Genomic DNA, 20608 nt, shown 5'->3' with positions numbered 1-20608 from the left:
ACATTAAATATTGTCATGGGTTAGAAAGGAAAATTTTACTATCCACTGCTTTCCAGTGTATCATTCAAGAAAATGACAAAGTATTTTTTATAAGAATTTTCAGACAGTTTTAACATTCAAAAAGGACAAATATGAAAGTAAATGTTGGTTTAAGCTTTTACTGTTATAACTATGCTTAAGTCACATAGAGAAAATAACTAGTATTATATCTTAGCTCCAAGTGTATGAAATTTAGAACAAGCTTAGGTAAAATGGCCCGACTGCCTACAGAGTCAATGAAAATACATTATTCAACATGCAAAAATGTATAAATTCACCAGGATGGCTTGACAGATTGACAGTGCTTTCTGTCTGATCACACAATTGGCTGTAAATACAGAAGTGAAGCCAAAAAGAGCAGGGTTCTGCTCGAGGCTTTTTTCCCTGTTAAAAGGATGTTTTCCTTGCCATTGTCACCTTTTGGCTTGCTCTGGGGGTCAGGCATATGGGTTCTGTAAAGCGTCTCGAGACAATTTGACTGTAATTGGCGCTATATAAATAAAACTGAATTGAATTGAATTGAAAAATTTGAGAAATAGGTGCAGCCATCTTGGTGATGTCTGGTAAACATGTTATTTTGCTACATAGCTACATATTTCTTTCAATACCCAATACCAGTCTTCAGTACTGTCACAAAATGTGCACCGCCTTCAAAATGTACAATTTGAACTCCCTGCACATTGACCGTACCCATAGAAAAAAATCTGAGAAACTGAATTAGGACCCTTAGTCAAGATTAGAATAAATGCTAAAAGATTTGTGACAAATACATGCAATAAAAAGATAAATACAAGCAGGCCAGAACAATACTGGTAAAAACTGACATATCAATATTTGGTTTTCTGCAATAGTTATCATGATATGAAAAATTAGGACTCAGATGATGTCAGTAATTCCTTTTCAGAAAGAATGAAACATTCTAAAACAATTGAGGTGCCTTTGCAGGGTAATCACCATACATCAAAAATTAAAAATGATGTTGATAAGCTCTATATTACCACTTGGAACCTTGGTCATATGGTGCTTTGGATGACATTCAGATCAGGCTTTGTGGTTTAAACAAACAAACCAGTTGTGTTGCGACAAATGCAAGGCACTGCACATGTGATCCAGCATATCAGCCATCTTCATATCTTGTAAATACAGTTTAGTTTTTTAAAAACTCTATTTAAGAACACTTAAATCTGACTTCATAATGTTCTATTACATATATTTCTGTCATAGATGAGTATATTAAAGCAGTTCCTGCAGTGTGATTACTGATCATGCACACATCACAATGTAGTTGCTAAAAAAATCTATTGTACATGGCTGAATACAACTTACATTTAACCTTACTAGAAAAAACACTGAAATAAACAGCAGCCAGTGCTCTGTGCTGTAGACAAAGAGAGCATTGTCACAGTAAAAGTCACGACAGACCCGCTCTGTCATGAGGATAAGGAAAGTATAACACTTCCGAATGCTTGTGCCCCCTAGCACATTGATAAAAGAACACAGATTCAAAAAACCAGAGCCACAACTGAACAACTATCAGTCTGACAAAGGGCATTTCTCAAACCGGACTCCCCACTCGGTCATGGAGTGTAACTAGCTGAATAAAGCACCTTCATTAACATTTAGAGTCTAAATACAGAGGTAAGCTTCAGGATGAACGTCTCAGGATGAACCATACAATCAAATGACCGCGTCTGCCATAGGCTAGACAACAGACTCTGATATATTTGAAATAAATACAGTGTAACCTTCAAAATGTTGACGTCTGCTTCATTAAACGTCTATTACGTCCAGTGTTCCACTTTGTCAGTAAGCCAATATAGATGCAGATGCACAGTTAGAGAGTTTATAACTACCTCAAACTCCTCATTAGTTGGTTTAGGTTGGCACTTAATGCAAGCTCACAGACAAAGTGGAAGTGAGAAGGGAGCGGGTGGAGGGGGTAGTTTGAGAAAGGCAGTCAGTGTGGAGGCAGCCTGCAGTCTTGCACAACTGTTGACTATGAGTCTGCTTATTAGTTTGGCTCTCCCCTAATTGGGTGATGCCATTGCACGCACCGAAACACCTTAAATAATGCTCCCACAATAAGTTTTTGCCAACATTGAATGAATGCAGCATTCATTTAGAGTGGCTCTTTTTGAATGGTCCTGCACTTCCCTGCAGGTGTTTTTACTTAAGACTGCATTAAATTCTGCTTAGGCTGGAGTTGATTGGAGCTAACAGGTGGAAGAGAAGAGACAGAAGAGTGACGGACAGTCCTGAGAATGTTTCTGACCAGGTACAAGTGAAAACACCTGCAGGGCTGTCCTAAGGGATCGTCTGGGTAAAGGATGATCCTTTGTCACAGAAAAACAGTGGGCTTGTTCCAGACAAACCCACCTGGAAAGCAAGAATGTCTCATGTCTCAGTCTGTACAGCAGGTCACAGCAGCACTCACATCCGGTTATATCTGATTCCACTTTAATAAAATGCTATCAGACCAACCTATTCAGCTTTTACATCTGTCTCCAGTTGTCTTAATTGTGAAAGAATAGCTATAGTAAAATGCCATTACCTGTGTTTATCGTTCCATCTTTTGTGACCTCACAGCTAAAGCAGCATAATTTCAGCTGAACTGACTTTAATGCTGCACCTGTCCTTCTCAAACTACACCGATAAATGTAAAAATAGTCAGCTACACTGTTGGAGGAAATAAATACACAACAATAGCTTTCATTATTGATTTGCAATATACAGGCTGTCAGGGCTTAACCATCTGCACACATCCCACACCCCATTTACCACAAGGGTTTGTGTCACTAAATACTTTGAAAATTAAATCAGGAACCTAATGTTCATATATAATTGATTTGAACTGATAGATTATTTGCAGACTATAGTATATTAGATTAATGTCATGTTCCTGATCCATCGTCCAAACCAATTAGCTATTCGATCAAGCTAAAGCCAAGCATTTCCCATCATGCCCGGCAAACATGAAGTGTGGTTCCAAAACCCACGCTGATCTCCTGAGCATGTCATCACCACTGTCTATATGATGTCATACCAAATTGAGAGGAAGTCAGACAGAAATCTAACCTCTGATCCAGCCTGGCTAGTTTGACCTTGAACAGTAACAAAACTGCAGGTATAAATAGTCAAATGAATGATGACTGAATACTGTTTAGCGCTTCAATTTTAGGATCCCCATTCTACTTTATGCTGTCACATTGTCATGATTTACTGGGACAATTGAACGGAACAGAACCATTGTTGATGTTACTTGTACCATGCATACTTTTTCTGATTGAACAAGTGAAAAATAGGCTGCAGAAAAGGCCTTTTTCAGCCAAATTGTATGCCCTCAGTCATTGGATATGACATTTGCTGTTGTATGAAGACAGTATTCAGCATTGTTTACAGTTCACACTGAAAAAAAATATGTTTCCAGTAATAGACTGTGAGGGGGAATTGGGTATTAAATGCAAATGAACTGCATATGCAAATGATTATGTAGCAGGAGTCTTTCAGAGCAATGAAACAACAGTTACAGTACATATCAAGTGCTATTTTTTAAATTAGACTGTGACCTAAATTTATTAGCTGTTTTGTTATTAAATTTTAGTTGGTTTTTAACAGTAGAAATAAATGACCACACATTCTATGATTTTTTTCATTAAAACTGAAAACAATGCAATGTCAAACCAAACATTTCATTACATTTTCCAAAATAAAAATATAGAGTAGTCTGTATATTCCATGACAAAATATACAATAAACGCAGGAAAGCCATGTGGCCTTGGCTACACACTGTAGGGTAAAAGGTGTGAAAATTAATATGAGTGGACAGCATTTTATCTCAGATAAGATTTGAGCTGGTCAACAGCACTGAATTATCACAGTAATAGCTTTATTGTTATCAGTATGATGCGGGGATGATCACTCGTGAGGTATGGCAGCTGCTGGATGGATTGTCACGGTAACTTAGTTGATCTGAGGCATGTTTCATTCAGTCTTATGTTCCAAATACTGACCAGTATTTCAGCCAGTGAGGTGAAGTTGCATCATTCACAGAGTTTTATTTAACATCCGCTCAGCGCTGTCTGAGGAATCGAGACTTTCTTCCCACAAAAAATGACCCTGTAGACCGTTTGTTACAACCGATGGTTATGCTTTATTGTGACATTGCTCTCTACTGACTGTAATAATTATGGTGGTTGCAAAAGAAGAAGTGAAACAACATAAATATAATGCTCAAATATGGAGGAGGGCAGTGTAGATGGACAGGTCAACAAAACATTGGACATATCACAGGAGGAAGCTGTTTGTTGCATTTTTCAAACTGAAAGTCAACACTTCTTTTAACAAGAAAAGCACTCAGAGAGCGCAGTACTCCACGAAGGCTGCTCTTTCCTTGCATCATTTCCGATGACTGAAGTCTTGAAAAAATTTGTGGCAGAAATCATGACAACAAAGAATGTGGCCATTTATATAGATGTCCCCACAAACACAATGACCATCCGCTGAGTACAGGCGTGTGTTATGCATGTGTACGTTATGTAAGGATGCTGAGTCACGTGACCTAAATATGTAGCGGGCAGCTACATACAGACTCGGAAACACCTCCACAATTTAATCAGTTGTTCCTTGTATCATTTCTGAATAAGTCCCGATATGTCCGCAATGGTGGATTTGTAGTAGGATCGCAATCATGTGATCGTCCGCAGGCAGCTGACGTAGTGTTCACTTGTAGTCATAGTTACAGTGACACCGTGCCGCTATCTGACAGTGATACAGAAATCTTTAACAAATCCATGGATCCAGACTATAAGCTGCATCACTGCCAAAATCTAATCAATTGGCAATTGTGTTCATTTCTGACCTTCCCTGAAAATTTCATCCAAATCCGTTAGTCCGTTTTTGAGTAATGCTGCTAACAGACAGACAGATGGACAAACATGCGCCAATTGTCACATAACTCCGCTGTTCCTTGGCAGAGTAATAATGACCTTTATATAGGTTGAACCTTGTGTTCATATTTGTACATATGACAACAAACTATTTTTATTCAAATCTTGATCTCCCCTTAAACCTAACTAGAGGCAAAAAATATCTGTTCTATATTTTCAAACACTTCGGTGGGTTAGTATCGGCATAAATGACCTACAAGGTTGCTCAAATTGAAGGTCTTATTGGTGAAACCATGAAGAGATGCAAATGAGTGAGCAAACAAAAAAGTTAACCCACAATAAAATGGGTTTTCAGACCCTATGTGTATTTAGGAAATCCAGTCACTTGCAGGCCCTCCTGTCCTCTCTGCTCCATTGTCATCCATAGGAACAGTTTGCATTTCACAGGTTATTGGCACCCTTTGATTGCATCAGCATTTATAGCTCAGGTCCACTTCATGCTCCATTAGTCTCAATCGGGGGGGGGGGGGGCTGCCATTCCCTTCTGTTATATCTGTTTCACAGCTCAGCAGAGGAGTCGTGGAAAAGATGATGTCTTGATATCCTCAGGCTAAACCCCCCTACAGGGCCGCTGATGAAAGGGGGACTATTCTCCTTCCTATATCTGTGGATGGAGGTGATGTAGTGGTGCCCCAGCTTCCTGCACTGAACGTCTGCTGCAGAAGGTCCATACCAGCCAGATAGTCCCTGCAGCAGCCTCTTTCACATACCTTTTTAGAAACCAAAGATGACACTGTCAGAGAAATTCCCTGAAAGTGATGGTCAAGGTGAATGTCCAAATACATAGCAACGTGACAGGGAAGAAGTATTGGTGTATGATTGTTTGCGAAGGTAAATATGTACACAAATTTAGATTAATATGACTATGTATTCCCAGAGTGGACATTTGAGAAGGAACAGCTGCAGGATTTGTAGGAATTCAGCTATGCTCAGGCTATAAATTTCAGTTTTACAAGTAACTTCTGATTGGAAACCATGGCATTGCAAAGCTTAAAAACAATAGCAGTCTGTCTAAAAGCTGCACTAATAAATATTTTCATATGAGCTTAAGAGAATGATATTTTTCTCTCTAGAGTTGGTGAGACCAAAACAGAGCTAAAAAGGGAGCGCGGGTTGGACACATGACTCCAGATTAATGCTACAATGTCCAAAATGACCACCACGGGCTGTCTGAAAATCTTCTGTTAGTAGTGATAGTTCATAATGAAAGCAGGTTGCTGAGAGCTTAGTCTGAGTCAGAGGATGGAACTTCTGCTTTTGGACACAGGACTCGTGCTGTCATGTGCCTGTGGAGATAACTCAGCTGTTACTGGGAGCACAAAGGGAGCAATGTTGGGTTTGTGCATGTATGAGCTTGTGTGTTTGTGTCTCCATAATTGTGTCCATCTATGTGTGGGTGTATGTAGCACCAATAGGTACGTGATTGAATGCGTCATTCCACAAGATGCCTCTTTGTATGTTTTCCTTGGTAACTGATCATGAGTTCATAGCATCATGAGTACAGATTTGCTTCATTATTGATTTGTTGAATGTGCAGAGGAAAAAGAGGAGCACTGTTTCGACCTGCACTGTGTGTTTTTTTATTAACTGTGTGTGATCTGCCACAGCTAGTAAGATAACTCTTGTGATGATATGGAAGTTTAACAGAAGTCCGTTTTGAAAACAAAATATCTGGTTGTAATGGAACTCTTCAATGCCAATTTTCAGTTTCTGAAGTGTCATTATTTTCATGTTCAAAAATGTGTGTTTTTTGTTGTTTTTTAACGGATCTTTCTTAACATTTGCTGTTAATGAAGATGGCTGCATCTCTGGCCTTCATCAGTTTGAAACCCAGAGTTGCAGCTTATCACCAGATTTTAGGCTTTGAGTCAGGATTTTCCAAATAAGGTGTGTAAGGTATTCATAACCTTTCATATTTTGGACTCACACCAGGGTGAACACTAGCTGAGAACAACAATATGGTAATACAAAGGATGGGAGTTATTTGGAGCCAGGGATTTTTTGGAGCCAGCATCTATGGGCCATTCAGAGTATGGTACTTATTTGTACATTGTTTTTTAGCCTCACGCCATGTTTGCTGCTGCTTGGGCTGTACAAGTAGAGAGCTTTGGCTTTTATATGCATGTGAACTATGTCCATATATGTGTATAGCAGGTGTTGGGTGGCGGTGGTAGTATAAGAGGTCAAAGGAGATGGACAGATATCAGTCACCCAGTGTGGCACCACACTGGCAGAGCGTCTGAAGTGACTGCAACAAGGTCCAGTCTGGGTGTTGACAGACAAGACCAGCAAACAGACAGAAGTCTCACAAGCTTACAGAAGTTGTACCAGACCAGCTGCTCCACTCAAGATCCCACCAAGATGACTTTACATAACCCAACAGAAGATGATGGGCAGCAATAGATCACAGAGGATTTCCTGAAACTGTCAGTAACCTATGCAACATGGAAGGACTGTGATCCTTTTTCCCTAGCATCATTGGGCGACAGTGGCAAAGCTCTGAATCCTTAGGAATACCATTTGTACACTACCGTTCAAAAGTTTGGGCTCACTTGGAAATGTCCTTATTATTAAGACAAAAGCAATTTTTTCAATGAAGATAAAATTAAATAAATCAGAATTATAGCTTAGGTATTGTTAATGGGGTAAATGACTATTCTAGCTGGAAACGGATGATTTTTAATGGAATATCTCCATAGGGGTACAGAGGAACATTTCCAGCAACCATCACTCCTGTGTTCTAATGCTACATTGTGTTAGCTAATGGTGTTGAAAGGCTAATTGATGATTAGAAAACCCTTGTGCAATTATGTTAGCACATGAATAAAAGTGTGAGTTTTCATGGAAAAAATGAACTTGTCTTGGTGACCCCAAACTTTTGAATACTAGTGTAACACTATAGCGTGTGAGCTGCAGTCATGTGTGATCTGGAAGCATTGTACCCTTTGTACAGGGGCATGGAGAGTCCGCTGACCTTTCTTGTACCAGAGGTAAAGTTTTCATTTTGCCCAATATATTGGTTCATGACATGGCAAATATTAGCTTGCTGACAGTAGCATTCCACTAAAAGCACTACTGTGCACATGTACAGCCTCACAGAGCCACTAACATGACTGTGGATTCATAGTCTTGTTATGTTATGATGGAGGTAATATTTACTGATACTGGATGCTCATAATTAAAACTATAATTGATCATTTCATCTTGGTATAATACCAATCTGCATACAGCAATTGCCAAAAGCTGCGCTGCTGTTATTTCTTTTTTTGTTTGTAATATTAGGGTGGAAAAGGCCTCTAAACCAGCAGTGACACCATAATGAGACAAAGTTGCCACTGTCATTCCCCTGTTGCTCCAAGGTCGTATTTTCACAATGCAGGTCCCCGTTCTTCCCTCTACCTCTTTTCCCATCAGGACCATTAGCCTAATCTCAATGCTCCCTAGGCAGCAAAGAATTATCATCGTTCCTCGACACCCACCTGGTTAGTGTTAGGGAGCTGCCATGTTAAGTGCTGTGGCAAGCCGCCCACGGGCTTCACCACGTGAGCTCCAGATAGATGGTGTTTATTTACTCCTGCATCTGTTTGTTCACAGAGACACTGTGCAGAGCTTGGCAGCACGCAGATGGCTGTCCAGCGGCCTCTCAAAACGACCCCCGTCCACGTCTGCTGCCGCCGAGCCTCACGGCATCCCGCTAAAGCAGCAGAGCAGAGAACAAAAAAAACCAGGCTGCTCCGGTAGGGCTAAAGGCAGCTGTAAAAAAACAACAACAAAAACTGAGCGGGACAAAAGACAGAGGGTGGGACATAGCTCACTGAGTAAAAGAGGGGGACATGAGTGCCCTGGAAAGCTGAGGGATGGGAGTGTCACACTAGGCATCGCTTAGAAGAGTGTATTTAACAGCATGTCTGAACTCCACTCAATGACCCTTCATCCCCTGGTCTTACACTCTGGAGAGCAATCCAGAAACACTCGACACTCGCTCATTCACAGCGCTGCCTCCAAGCCTGACAGAGCGGCTGGGGCCTAGTAAATGCCGAACACCCACATCTTTCAGCTTTCAGTTCTGGATAGAAATCAGATGGCGGCTTGTGCTCCCATCTTTTCACAGCATAGACAACTTTTCAGAGATCACTCTTTGAATACAGTTAGTTCTGGTGCCCTGCGCTCTGTCCACCAGTTGAACCATGTTTTACTGTAAATACTCTGATTTCAGAATGGACGGAGCCACACAGCAGGTAAACACATTTCTGTGGTAATATGAATGTTGGACTTTATTCCATGATGTTAGAGGATTACCTTTCATTAGAGGACATAATATATTTTTAAATGTATGTGTTAATTGTGTAAAATAATTTTAAAGCTGTACTAATCAATATTTTTATATTCACAATTTCTCAGTCGACTAAATGTAGCTTGAAAATGGTTGCTTGTATTGATGAGTCCACTGAGAAGTATGACCTGCTAAGCAGCGCCCCTCAGGGTTGTTTTAGCTTGTTTAAGCTGGTTTGGGTTTAGTTTTGCATGTAACTATTAACGACAGGTGACTGTTTAGTTTTCAGCACCAAACAGCAGACAGAAACTTTTACCAACTAGCTGATGAAGTCAACAGATTCAAGCTGCTTTAAGGTCTTGACCATTTCATTATGCTTTATTGATGCTACTTTTAAGCAACTTTTTATCAACATGTTTGACATATTTGTCCTATAACAGAGTCTATGTATACATGTGACTCCATGTTCAGCTTGCTTATGGCCAAAAAAATGTATTAGTGCAGCTTTAAGTAATTAATTTATGCCACAGAAATGCAAAACATTTGCAGGTTTTAAACATGATGTTCCACTAGTTGTGTAAAAAACAGAAGGACACAGTCTATTAGGAAAATGTTGAAGGGTGTGTTTTCACACAGAATGATTGTAAAATTGCAAAATTAAAATAAATATTTGATTAATATTTGAATTCATTTTTCCAGGCGAAATCTGTTCACAGATACAGGAAGCAAAGCTGCGTTCAAACACAGAACAGCACTGAATAAATAAACACAGCAGTCTCATTCATTTCAAGGCCACAGCTTTAAGGCTACAAATACAAAGCAAGCTTGCAAAAAAACACAGGATCATCCAGCAAAAATCAGGGACTTCAGACTCAAAACCCTATACAGACATTGTATTAATGTCTGTATAGGGTTTTTATGATTTGGAATTGGTATAAAAAATTTAAGTTAACGATTCCACAAGTTCCTATATATGGTGACCAAACCGGACAAGAACATGACAAGTAAAAATCACAAATCTGGTTCCAAGGAGAAAGAGATTTATGGCCACATAAATCTAGATTTTTTTCTTTCCTTTTAAAGATCTGTATAGATAAAAGGTGTGGGATTTATGAAACATTTATAAATTTGGCCGGAAAACTATTTTTCTGAAAACGAAATCGAGCTAATTATGAAAAGAAAGTCTAGCATTCCATTTAAGCCGCCATATGCTTTTACATACTGCTCACAATGGTGCTTCTCATATGTAACAGGAACACTGATCTGTTGCTTAACCCAGCCTGGATTGTTTTTTATGTCACTGATAATAATATGTGAGAAAAATGTTTACTTTCTTAAACCTTCATATTACTTATGAAAATCCCATAGCAACAATTAAGCAAAGCAAATTAAGCACAATATAGGGGAGTGAAGACAGATAGTTTTCTCATGGAAGTTAGCAGTAGTAATCACAGACACTATATTATGATGAGAGGCACTGCACTGGATGGGTTCCCTCTGCCCCTTTTGTGAGTATTAAAAGGCCATATATTTTCATGGCCTCTTGTCTGATGCATCATTTGGATGTATCTGCTCATGCTCGCGGTAATTTCCTTGGAGTGTAGTGGTAATTGATTGCCCTGGGTGGGTGTGGGCTGCACTTGCCAAGTTGCTGTCTTCCTAAATCACATCTCGTGGCTCTCTGGCCTCTGTGAGGACCACAACCCCCTCTCCAGACATAGTTTGTCACCGCACTGTGATAAATGACACACACACACACACACACACACACACACGTGAACAGATTGTGGACCATCCCCCTTTCTGCACCATTATTCTGTACCATCCCCCTTCCCGTGGAGCAGCATGTTTTATTTTGTTTGGTGTGTATGGAGGTGTTTTGGTTCAGCCCTCACTCCAGCACCATGATTGACAGCAGAGTTTTGTACAGAGCTGGTTATTACAATGTTTGTTTGACCTTGCTGGGTAGCAGTCATCAAATAATAATAATCATAACTGATGTAAGGAACAATTCTACCCTTCTTGTCAATAGAGATCATAACCCTTAATGTGTTTGCCTGCACAATACTGAAATAGATTGTTCTAGGCAGTCATTTTAAAATCACAATTTTGAATCACTTACACTTATTGTAAATGGAAGTATCCGATTTTGAAGTCATATTGCATAGTAAGGCATTTTAAATATTTGATATATTTACTCCACCATGGAAAGTGGAGGAATTACGTGACAGTCGGCATTCATTTGTCCTTCTGTTTGTTTGTCTGTTTGTCCGTCTGTTTGTCTGTGTGCAACATTGCTGAAAAATGGACAGATTTGGATGAAATTTTCAGGGAAGGTCAGAAATGACACAAGGACCAAGTGATTAGATTTTGGCAGTGATGCAGCTTATAGTCTGGATCCACAGATTTGCTAAAAATGTCTGTATCATTGCGAGATAGCGGCACGGTGTCACTGTAACTATGACTACAAATGTGATCCTACTACAAATCCACCGCTGCGGACTTATCGGGACTTTTCTGTTGGAAATGATACAACTGTGGAGTACTGTGCTCTCTGAGTGCTTTTCTTGTCACTTGTGATGTGGTTTTTTCTCATATTGCAAGTAATTGTGGTTTAAAGACCCTTCATATGTAACAGATTTTAATGCTAAAGTGCACTTGGGATTTCTCTGATATCACATTTGAAAACAACCTGACATGTAATTGCAATAACTTGGGTGGAATGATTGGTTAATAGCCTACACAGAGAGGCACCACAGTGTAAATAAAGTTTACTTTTGTGAAACCTGAAGTCCCAAAACACAATAATACAGCTTCACATTAGTTTAAAAAATATACACTACCGTTGAAAAGTTTGGGATCACCCAGACAATTTGATGTCTTTCAAAAATAATGACATTTCCAAGTGACCCCAAACTTTTGAGCAGTAGTGTATGTTAAATATCAGTACATTAGAAATTTAGCAAAATATAGAGGAATAAAGTCCCTAATGTGTTTCTGCTTATTATTAATATTATTATATTGTTCATTGCTGCAAATTTAAATAGCTGCTTTCACATAAATTCCTAATAATTTTTTGTTTACATGCAGTAAGAGCTGGTGTAGCAGGTCTCTTGCTCCATTCTAAATCCCTACTGTCTCCTTTATCTGCTGCAGCTGTGCTCAGCAATGGCAGCTTTTCTCTGTGGAGCAGCAGATAGAATGATGCCCAGAGCTCTCTATCCTGTCAGTCGAGCCCCTCCCACATGCCCCCACACTGACACTATAAACCCTGATGACAGACACAGTTAGGATCAATTCTTATGTCACTGGTTTTATTTCACATCTTTGAAGATTATCGTTACCAGGTACGGAGGAAGAAATACAGTTTAAAGTGGTGCAGTCAGTGCCCAGGATCCCTCTGTTCTTTGTTTCATTTGTCTGGTTAGATGCAGTCTTTATTTTAATCTGTCCTAATGAAGTCATTAGCATTTCTACTGTCAGTGTTTGCTTTAATGACAATGTAATAGTAGTTGATGGAGTGGAAGGTCCACTGCACAACCATATACTCTAATATTATGGTTATATAGGTCACAGATGTAGGTCAAAATGTATGGAGCAATTAATGTCAGGACATTACTGCTGCCTCTCAGCAGTGACAGTAATCAGAACAAGCCTACTTCTGACTAAAACCAGTATAGGTTTGTGAAAGAGCTCCCATTTTGATTCCTTTAGATGATCTGGTGAGACAAGAGTCAGATTCAGATTCAGAAAACTTTATTTGTCCTCATGGGGCAGTGCAACAATGACGTAAGAAATTGAGTAAAAAACAAGAAATTAGAGATAAGTAACATAAATAAAACAAATAGAGATAAATATTTGTACAAATATAGAACAAGTACTAAAATAAGAATAAAAAATAGAATGAAATGAAAGAAAGAAAAGAAAACACACAACTTAGTGACATACTAGTGCAAATACAGATGAACAAGGTGCAAATTGTCAGTGAGGTAGATACATTAGATAAATTGCAAAGACAAAGACAGCGATTGCAATGTGGAATGTCCTATATGTTAGAGTTAAAGATGCTGTACTCAACATATGCCCTCCCTGGTTGGGATGGGTTTAGCTCTAAGACTATATAGAGCTCACAATTTCAAAATTGTCTGTTGTACATATGGGCTTTATGCATCTTTGCTGAGTTGTGTGGATGCAGGCATCATTTCAATCGAGAGAGACAGGTTTAAGGAGATATGTAGTGTTGCTGATGAAACGGGACTCCATCTGGAGTTAATGCCTGATTATGGAGATAAGCACTAGAGTCAGTCAACACACAGTCTGGTCTTGATGGTGGTGGGAACAGTGGTGGTTGCATGCTGTCTTAGCATCAGTGTGCTACTATTAAAGCGAGGTCAAGCATTTTTCAAATATTCCCAAATAGGGCTGGGCGATTTAGTTGAAAGATTTGTCACAATAAAATGTATTATTTTCAGTTGATACAGATAATCATTCATCATTTTTAATTACTGTACTTTAAAAAAAAACAGGAAGGAAAAGGATTCATTTGACTTTAACCCCTTTAGGCTTTTTGTCAAATCACAGAGGAAAGACTTTTGATGTCACAACTATGAAAAACACAGAGAAGTAATGCATTTACACACATGAATAAAAACAAACAAGGATGAAGGAATGATCCACAGATGAGGACCCTCCAAAAAGCTTCTGTATGTACCCCTCAAATCTGTCAGAGTGGTGGGGATTTTTTTGACTGTAAAATAAATTGGTTGCAAGGGCAGCCACCTCGTCCAAGTGTAACCGGTGGCTTCTCTCCTCTGCGTTGTATTAATTCAGTCGACACATAGATCTTTTTTTGGAGGCAATCTCCGTTTATTTCAGCCCTTTACAGTCGATAAAAAAGACACACAAAATCTTCTGTCACGCAGAATTGTACTCCTACAGAAATTAAGTCGTGCATAACCATATTAGGATGGTTTAGTGAACTTGTAAGTAGAATTATATTACATTAAAACACACAAATTACAACAGCGCAATCTGGCTTACCTCTCTCTAAGAACACGAAAGCAAAAGGGGAGCGGTAAGGCAGGAAAAACTTATTTTTAGGAGATTGTGTGGTATATATATATATATATATATATATATATATATATATATATATATATATATATATATATATATATATATATATATATATATATATATATATATATATATATACATACACACACACTACCAGTCAAAAGTTTGGACACACCTTCTCATTCAATGGTTTTTATTTAATTAGTTTCTACATTGTAGATTAATACTGAAGACATCAAAACTCTAAAAGAATACATGTGGAATTATACTGTAAACTAAAAGGTGGTAATCTTCAGTATTAATCCACAATGTAGAAAATAATACAAATAAATAAAAAGGATTGAATGAGAAGGTGAGTCCAAACTTCTGACTGGTAGTGAATATGATATATATTACTAATAATACACATGTATTTAACCCATAACTGCTACTGTATGGACTGAACCTGTTCCACAAGCAGCAGCCTCAGAAGGCTGCATGGAAGGCATGGGGAGAACAATGAAGGACGAAGGGACTCGATTTTCAGAGATATGATGGGCTGTGTGAGTCAGGGAGGGAGCACATGTGAGGTTTGTTCATGGAACTGAGCTTTAGTTATGTGCTTCCGCTACCTTTGTCATATTATACACATCCAAAGTTCTATTATATCACTGGTATCGGTTTTATATGTTTGCATCTGACACAGCTGTGGTGTGTATTGACCCTAGCTTAGCACACAGGTGGAAAAACTGTGAAAGTCAAAAACATAACCTTGTTTTCAGATCTGCCGAGGTCTTTGCAGCAGATTCCAGGGAAAACAGTCGTGGTCAGCATACTGTATGGAGATTTGTTGATTTATCCCTAAGCACACATCAGTATGACACTCCGGGATTAGAGTATATAGACTGCATTAAGCTAAAAGTAGTCACCTGATTGTATAGAAATAAGCAGATGTAACCCCCACACTGCCGCCTGTTAAACAAAATTACATGAATGAATTTTTGCTGTTTGGGGGCAGCATGACAGTTAAAAATATAACACTGATTACTTCATTATATGAAAGTGTAAAGGGTAGAGTGCAGTTTACTCTGTACTGTTTACATCCAGCAGACACAGATCAATGCTATCATTTATTTGGAGTGGTGTTTGTGTCCTCCTCACAAATGTAAGCCCCATAGGTAGTGTACAGTGGGAGCTTTTGTACTGTAGCAAGCAGGCAAAACAATCAGCCTTACTTTTCACTGAAAAAATACATTTGTTTCAACACAAATTAATGGAGTTTAGTTGTGTAAGACCAGCATGTTTTTGGGGGACATTGTTGAAATAAAGTACTGTTAGTGGTATACTGCTGCTTCGTGGAAAAACTGCTTGTTGCTGGAAACGCTACACTTCTTTAAACATAGCAAAACGGCTACGCTACACAAATGAATATAATTAATAAAAACTAAGTTATTGAATAAGTTGTATCCAGCCCTTGTTAAATGATACGTCACTGCTGCCAAACCCTGGAAATTAGGTTGATAGATACAAACTTTTCAAATCTGAAGCCAAAACATGAAGAGACTAAAATGTTAATGTTAGTAACTCCTGTCCTGATACATGTCCTGTACATCAGTTTGCAGATTTACATTACCATTCAAAAGTTTGGGGTCCCTTAGAAATGTCCTTATGTTTGAAAGAAAAGCATTTTTTTTCCAATGAAGATGACATTAAATGAATCAGAAATACAGTCTAGACATTGTTAATGTGGTAAATGACTATTCTAGCTGGAAACGGCAGATTTTTAATGGAATATCTACATAGAGGTACAGAGGAACATTTCCAGCAACCATCACTCCTGTGTTCTAATGCTACATTGTGTTAGCTAATGGTGTTGAAAGACCAATTGATGATTAGAAAACCCTTGTGCAATTATGTTAGCACATGAATAAAAGTGTGAGTTTTCATGGAAAACATGAACTTTCCTGTGTGACCCCAAACTTTTGAATTCTAGTGTAAATAATTATTTTTATTCAGCAGCCATACATCCTGGGTGCCATCGGCCCATTAAATTACTATTATAAGCACATACAATTCTCATGTATGGTCACAGTTCTCAGGTATTTACAGCTGATTTTTACTGGTGTTCCATCGCAAAGCTCCATTCTGTATGCTGTCAGGATGATGACTCCACCAGAGATTTGGATTATGTTTAAATTGTCAGTGATCAGAAAAGATGCTATTGCACCTACTGAGGCTACTTTAAGGTGGAAGGTGTTCTGGGTAAATATGTAATGATAATTAAATAAAGAACTGCAAAGAAGAACAATTTTGATGTAGACTGTGAATTATCTTGAGATGAACTTTGATTCATGTTAACAAGACTAAATACTTTATCACACATATTGATGGTTATCAGGTTGACACAAATTAAAACCCTTCCTTGGACCTACACTACCAGTCAAAAGTCTGGACACCTTCTCATTCGATGGTTTTTATTTCATTATTTTCTACATTGTAGATTAATATTGAAAACATCAAAACTATAAAAGAATACAATAATACTGTAGAAAATAATACAAATTAAAAAAAAGCATTGAATGAATAGGTGTGTCCAAACTTTTGACCGGTAGTGCACCTTTGTAACATTTCCCATGTCTTCTTATTGCTTCCCGACTGTGTATCTGAATCAGAAATAAACCCAGCATCCTCTTAGTCCAATGCAAGCCTTAGGTTCTGTGGCCTTCAGGCTCCAGAAAACCTTCTCCAGACAATTCACATTTGTTGTTTTGTTTTTTTTATTACACTATGTTCCTTATGCCTTTTGTGTTACAGTTAGAGCATGAATGCACATGTCACAGGGTTTCTCAGAAACCGTGTTCAGAGCTATGTGTGTGTCTGTGTGTGCGTGTGTGTGTGTGTGTGTGCGTGTGTGTGTGTGCATGTCTATAGATTGGTTTTAACGGTTTCCAGCCATGGCTGTAGTTCGTGATTATAAAGAGTCTTTCATTGTAAACTAGGGCAGAGGATGTGACTGTTGTGTTGTCAGTCAAGACAGGTCCCTTGGGTGTCTCAGCATCGACAATTGGCCCAGCTTTCTCTCCCCATCCCTCTCCCTCCTGCTCCTATCCTTCTTATTTTAAAGCGGAGTATGCAGCTGATCAGAGACGTGTGATGTTGGGGTGATCGTGTTGCGTGTTGAGTAATAAACCTGGCTGGTTTGTTTGAATCTCTTGCTGTGACAGACTTCAAAGATCTGCACCTAATGAAGCAAAGCACTCGGTGGACTGCGGTCTCGCAGGGTGCACTTTACACACAACAAGCGTGAGCTTTTGTTGTAGCTCATGCCTGCTTTGTACAGTGGGACTCTCCTAGGGGTTTTCTGAACCTTTTTATTTGTGATTTTTAAAAGCATTTTCTACATGTAGTCCACTATTCAGGATCTCTTAATGTTCAGTTAGCATAATTAATAGAAGACAAGATCTAGGTTGTTAAATACAAAATGGCATGCTCATCTAGGCTAATTATCACCCTGTATCTACTACAATACAGGTGTCCTACTGTGTTGTAAGCAAACAGGTATATGTTCTGAAGGCTCATTGTATGTGTTGAATACATTTCCTTTCTCAACACTAGCAGAACAAATATTCGGTGAAAATGGGACCGACACTGTTGACGTCTGTATTTGCCAGCTATCAGTTTTCACCGTCCTTGTAGATGCATTCCTTCATTTTTGACACAGTGGTGCCACTAACTGTTGATCAGTGGAACAACACGAAGCCTCTGGCAACACTACATCCATGTCACCTATGTGCATGCAGTCAAAAGTTTACGCAGTCCCTCTCACTGAAAGGTATTTCTGTGTTTTTACTATTTTGTTCAGTGTAGAACAAAGTTGAATACATCAAAACTGTCAAATAACAGATAGGCAATTATGTTGTGAAAAAAATAAACAAATCTAAATATGTTTCATAATTTGGATTTTTGAGCTAGATGCTGTTTGCCTCATTGACAGTTCTGCAGACTGTCAGTAATATGTTAACCAGCTTCATGAGGTGTCACCTGCAGTGGTTTGAAGTTACCAGGAGCCTTCTTAATGTGTTTGAGACCATCATTTGTGTCGTGCTGAGGTTCTGTTGGTATACAATGAATGGCTCTGTGCAACCACTGTAACAATGCACATTAATGCAAGAAATACTTGACTAAGTAAAGCGAAACAACAAACAACCATCATCACTTTAAGACATGAAGGTCAGTCAGTCCAGAGAATTTCAAGGAAATATCTCTTTAAGGTCAAGAATCATCAAATGCTGTAATGAAACTCATGTGGGCCGCTCCAGGAAAGGAAGATCAGAAGTTCCCTTTTCATCCCTCCTCAGAGAGAAGTTACCGGCCTCAGAAATCAACGATTAATAGCAACTCAGATTTGAACCCACAACAATGTTTTTCAGAGTTCAAGCAGAAGGCACTTACCAACATCAGACTGTGTGAATCAGACATTCATAGTAGAACTGCTGCAGAGAAACCACTACTGAGGATGAACAACAAGAGGAAGAGAACTGACTGGACAAAGAAACACAAAGGACAGACCAGAAATCTGGATTTTGATCCACTGAGTTGAAATGTAAAATGTGTGTTGGTTCCAGCTGCTTTGTCTTTATGAGAAGGTGAAGTGATGCTAACTTCATGTGTGGTTTCCACCGTGAAGCATGGAGGAGGAGCTGTGATGGTGAAGGGGAGCTTTTCTGGTGACACTGTTGGAGATTTATTCAGAATTAAAGCCAACATTTAAACAGCATGACTACCACAACATCCTGCAGAGACTCTACATCCCATCTGGTTTATGCTTAGTGACCCTAAACACAGGACTGAGATGGTTTGGGATGAGTTGGAACACAGAATGAAGGAAAAGCAGTCAACAAGAACTCTGCATATGTGTTAACTCCTTCAAGACTGTTGGAAAAGCTGCAGGTGACGACCGCATGAAGCTGGTTGGAGAATCAAGAGAGCAAAGCTGTTGTCAAAGCAGAAGGAGGCTACTATGAAGAGTGTAAAACTGAAAACATATTTTGGTTTATTTACATTTCTTAGTTTGATGTCTTCAGTTTTGTTCCAAGAACAAACAGAGGAAAAAAGCAAAGAGAAAAAACTCTTGAATGTGTACATGCCAGAAAATCAGGGCCAACATAGATTATGTATCAGCTTCATGAGCAGTGAGTGACTATTTTTTCCTCTCAATCCAGATAGAGTTTGTATTCTGACTTAAAATCCTGTTGTTCATATTTATAATTCTTGTTTATAGCTCTGGGAATACAATTCTTAAATTTAGATCTGACAGTTTGTTTGTTGATATGATAAAATGTTACTACATGGAATACAACCAAAAACAGTGTTTCTTTGAGGCTTCATCTGACAGATTTTTTTGTAGCAAAATCTATATTTTAGTGTTTTCTCAGTTTTGTATTGTGGTTTTGTTAGTAATTAGCTCCCTAACAATGAAACAGCACACCATTTTTAGAATTAGAGATTAATAAAAATTGGGCTACATTTTATAATCTTTCATTCAACTTATGTACGACAGAAAAGGGCAATGTCTCTGTCTGACAGTTTAGATAGATCAGATGGGCCACAAAAAGCACTTACATAGCTCTGAGAGGAGAACAATCAAAACAATTAATCTAAAATGGCCACATAAATCATACAATCCATTTGAAAAGTATTTGAGTCTTTACAGCCACTTTTGTTGTCTCCCTCTTTGAGACTTTGCTGGCGGCAATAAGCTGATAGAGAGTGGTTGAGCTGACAGTGCAGACTGTAGCTTGAAACTTTTTGCCCTTATGTAAGGTCTTAGTTTATAACTTGACAACTTGCTGCATCTCTAGAAAGTAACCGCAAAAATGCTTAGCAGCAACAAAGTTCTGCTATTCCTCCATTAGTTGCCTTTTGCTTTGTTTCACCAACATCCACATTTGCTACAGTGATCGAGCCATCCTTTTGCAGTTGCCATTGTTGATGCTAATCCTAATCCTTTGTTCTCCTCCAGCTGTTCGAAATGACCGGAATAAGAAGAAGAAGGAGAGCCCAAAGCCAGAGCTGGCAGAGAGCTACGAGCTGACAGCCGAGCTGGAGACCATCATTGAAAAGATTCGTAAGGCCCATCAAGAAACCTTCCCCTCCCTCTGCCAGCTTGGCAAATACACCACGGTGAGTAAGCTGACCTGAGGAGATGGAAAAACATCTTTCTGCACATCTTTACAATAGATCAGTGAAAGTTTGGTTACGCTCATTTTTCAGTCCTAAACATGTTTCTTTGACA

The 20608-nt window shown here is 38.8% G+C and overlaps 1 protein-coding gene across 2 annotated transcripts in view; it reads left to right on the top strand.

Annotated features, from left to right (window-relative positions):
- The window catches only part of LOC111573403 (retinoic acid receptor beta), a 234571-nt gene that overhangs the window by 176080 nt on the left and 37883 nt on the right, over positions 1-20608 (top strand). For both annotated transcript variants that reach the window (XM_035951539.2, XM_035951541.2), the window contains one exon: positions 20336-20496. In XM_035951539.2, the coding sequence (XP_035807432.2) occupies positions 20336-20496 (161 nt within the window). The remainder of the gene's footprint in view (positions 1-20335; positions 20497-20608) is intronic.

The sequence above is a fragment of the Amphiprion ocellaris genome, chromosome 15 (assembly GCF_022539595.1).
Source record: "Amphiprion ocellaris isolate individual 3 ecotype Okinawa chromosome 15, ASM2253959v1, whole genome shotgun sequence".
Lineage (NCBI taxonomy): Eukaryota > Metazoa > Chordata > Actinopteri > Pomacentridae > Amphiprion > Amphiprion ocellaris.
The sequence above is the reverse complement of the archived record's forward strand: the minus strand, read 5'-3'. Positions and strand labels throughout refer to the sequence as shown.